The 2,824-nt window shown below is 39.5% G+C and overlaps 1 protein-coding gene across 1 annotated transcript; it reads right to left on the bottom strand.

Annotated features, from left to right (window-relative positions):
* Positions 1–396: 396 nt before the first annotated feature.
* On the bottom strand, positions 397–1,493 carry LOC143552911 (uncharacterized). Its single transcript, XM_077043017.1, has 3 exons — positions 1,322–1,493; positions 596–1,262; positions 397–532 (listed from the first exon to the last, which is right to left on the bottom strand). The coding sequence occupies exons 1-3, from the start codon at positions 1,491–1,493 to the stop codon at positions 397–399; spliced, it is 975 nt and encodes a 324-aa protein (XP_076899132.1).
* Between the last annotated feature and the right edge of the window lie 1,331 nt (positions 1,494–2,824).

The raw sequence follows: 2,824 nt of genomic DNA, 5'->3' as shown, positions 1-2,824 counted from the left end.
GGGGGTTCCTTAGTAGATTTGACTTATGTCAAGTGAACGAGAATATCATGTATTTACTTTTCTTTTGCTTTATGATCGAGACGATACATCTTGACTTGTGAATTTTTACTCTTTTCGTATTATATATATGCAAAACTTATGAATTCTCACCAACATTATTGTTGACAAAATATATTATTTAAAAGGGCTACAGGTTAACGTTTAAGGATTGAAGACTAGATTAGTTGGACCATTAGGTTATTAGAAACATATCATAATGAAATTTCAAAGTTATTGTATTGTGTATTTGTGATGTAATGAAATGAAATGAATATAATTATTATCGCTTTAATAGCGTTACGAGCTTATGAGTGATATGTACGTCACACCCGGGCGTATTCCGCTTTAGCCGGGGTGTTACAGCCCACCTCTACTACAAACAGCGGTCTGGTTTTGGTATATAGTCTGTTTTCTAAAAACCCGACCGGTTCTTGCGGTTTGCGGTCGGGCCAGACCCGGTGAACCACCGGGTGAACCGGTAACTGTAATAAATCTGCATTATAACCGATGTTGCAAACATCTAGCATATTCCAGTCACAATTCCAGCCGAAATTACCCGACATCGGCCTCCACCGTTTCTGCCACATTCGCTTCCTGTAATTTTTGTACACGATCCGGGCATTTCGATGCAAAGTTCCCCATTTGATCACATCGATAGCAAACCAACTTGGAATTGTCTTTCTTTACCTTTTCCTTCCCTTTTGACTTGGAACAAAACTCGGTTCGGTTCAGCCCGTTGCCACGACCTCTTCCCCTGCCTCGGTTATTTCTCCCTCGGCCTCGGCCACTTGACCCGTTTTCTCCCCGTCTTGAATAATAGCTTTCACCATTTGAGAATAATAAGTTACCTTGAGTTTCCATACTTTCTTCCTTGATTCGTTCTTCGTAGGCTTTAAACCTTCCTACAACATCTTCAAACCCGGTTTTGTTCAAATCCAAAACTTGTTCTAATGAAGCAATTATTTGAATGTACTTAGAACGAGGAAGTGCCTTTAGAAACTTCTTTACCATCTTTGTCTCTTCAATCTCTTCTCCTAGGGTTGCATATTTTAAGACCAAACTTGATAACTTCCCGGCGAAGTCATCAATTGATTCTGAATCACGCATTTTCAGATTATCGAATTTTGTGGTTAGGGTTTGGAGGCGAGCTTCTCGAACCCGATCAGTCCCCAAATGACGGCTTTTGATTGCAGCCCACAAATCTTTTGCAGTTTCCTGATTACCTACTTGCATAATAAGATTTTCGGGTATTGACTGAAACAAAGTGCTATTGCCTAGTCACTCTTCTCGTCTTCGGCTGAATCCAACCCAATCGTATCCCACACTTTGTGAACCTTCAAAACAATTTTCATTCTCATGGCCCATACGGTGTAATTTGTAGCAGTTAACAAGGGACAGTGCACGGACGTAGATCCGGCTTCTTTCCCCTTCGGTTGTGGTACAGAATCCCCCATATCTTTCTTACGACGGCTGTACTTAGAAAGTGGTGTAGTGGGATCCAGTACTTAGATGTAACACCACTCTATTAAACACATCTCGTATAATCGAAACAAAACAACAGTATTAGATCTGAAATAACTCGATCAAACCTGACTCATTTAATCGTGAGTTCAGCAGCAGTAGCTCAATTTTTGGTTGAACACGTGACGGCAGCAGTGGTGCACAGCAGCGATGGTGCATAGCTGTGATCAGTGGCGGCGGCTGTGAAACCCTAGGCGGCGGCCGGTGATTATTGTTCAGATCCCTTGAACCGGCTCTTATACCAATTCAAGGTCCTCAAAGGAATTAAACGATAATCAATAAACACACAAACGTAAAGAGATTTCACTTTGTTATTAGGGAAATATAGCTCAAAAACCCTATTACAAACTATCTCATTATTTTCTTGTTCATAAACCCTAACACGGTTAAGACACATTTATATGAAAACCCAACTTAGTTCCCAAGAAATACTAGCAAACCATAAAACACCCATAACCCTAGCCCATCTAGCTAAGACATCTCGGGTCGGCCCACTTGGCCCAACTCGGTAATTAGCCTTCACGTTAATACAATTAGTGTTAACAAGGTTGATTTCATTATGTTAAGGTTGTTGATAATAAGTTATTATCTCTTAACCAGTTAATAACCAAACCAAACCAAACCAGTCAGGCAGTCACAAAGGTTATGGTTTTCCACTAAAAAATCTCTTATAAACAATATTCTAAAAACCAGTTAACCAGTAATTCGGTATCCACCCCTCTACATGTACATCGTAGGGGTGCAAACGAGCCGAGCTGCTCGCAAGCTACTCGAGATCGACTAGTTAAAAAGCTTAATTAAGCCGAGCTTAATCGAGCCTGAGCCTGAGCTAGAGCCTAAAGTAAGCTCGTTTAATAAACGAGCCCGAGCCTGAGCTTCACTTAACGGGCTCGAGCCGGCTCGCGAGCCTAAACGAGCCTGTCATTTTTATAATTTTTTAAAATATATATTTAATATTTATTAATTAATATAAATAATGTTATGAAAAAATAAATAAAAATAACTAAATAATATATATTATTTTATACATAAAATATTATAATCGAAAAAATATATAAAATAATTATAATTATATTAAAAGTAATTGATAAATAGTAAACAAGTCGAGCTCGAGCTTGAAAATCTACTTACCAACCGAGCTCGAGCTTTGAAATAAAGCTTGAAATGAGCCAAGCTCGAGCTCGGTGTAAGTTAAACGAGCCGAGCTCGAGCCTAGTCGAGCTCGGGCTCGGTGACGTAGGATGTCGCGGTCTACTAAAAAACA

The sequence above is a fragment of the Bidens hawaiensis genome, unplaced genomic scaffold, assembly GCF_021521415.1.
Source record: "Bidens hawaiensis isolate Kalapana, Puna unplaced genomic scaffold, B.hawaiensis_p1.1 tig00017050_1, whole genome shotgun sequence".
Taxonomy (NCBI): domain Eukaryota; kingdom Viridiplantae; phylum Streptophyta; class Magnoliopsida; order Asterales; family Asteraceae; genus Bidens; species Bidens hawaiensis.
The sequence above is the reverse complement of the archived record's forward strand: the minus strand, read 5'-3'. Positions and strand labels throughout refer to the sequence as shown.

Bases quoted from the DNA above. Each gene is read 5' to 3' on its own strand.
- LOC143552911 (XM_077043017.1), bottom strand. From the start codon at position 1,493: ATGGGGGATTCTGTACCACAACCGAAGGGGAAAGAAGCCGGATCTACG. The intron at 1,263-1,321 runs GTGACTAGGCAA...TTATGCAAGTAG, and splicing joins TTCAGCCGAAGACGAGAAGA to GTAATCAGGAAACTGCAAAA. The intron at 533-595 runs GTAATTTCGGCT...GTTATAATGCAG, and splicing joins ACGGTGGAGGCCGATGTCGG to ATTTATTACAGTTACCGGTT.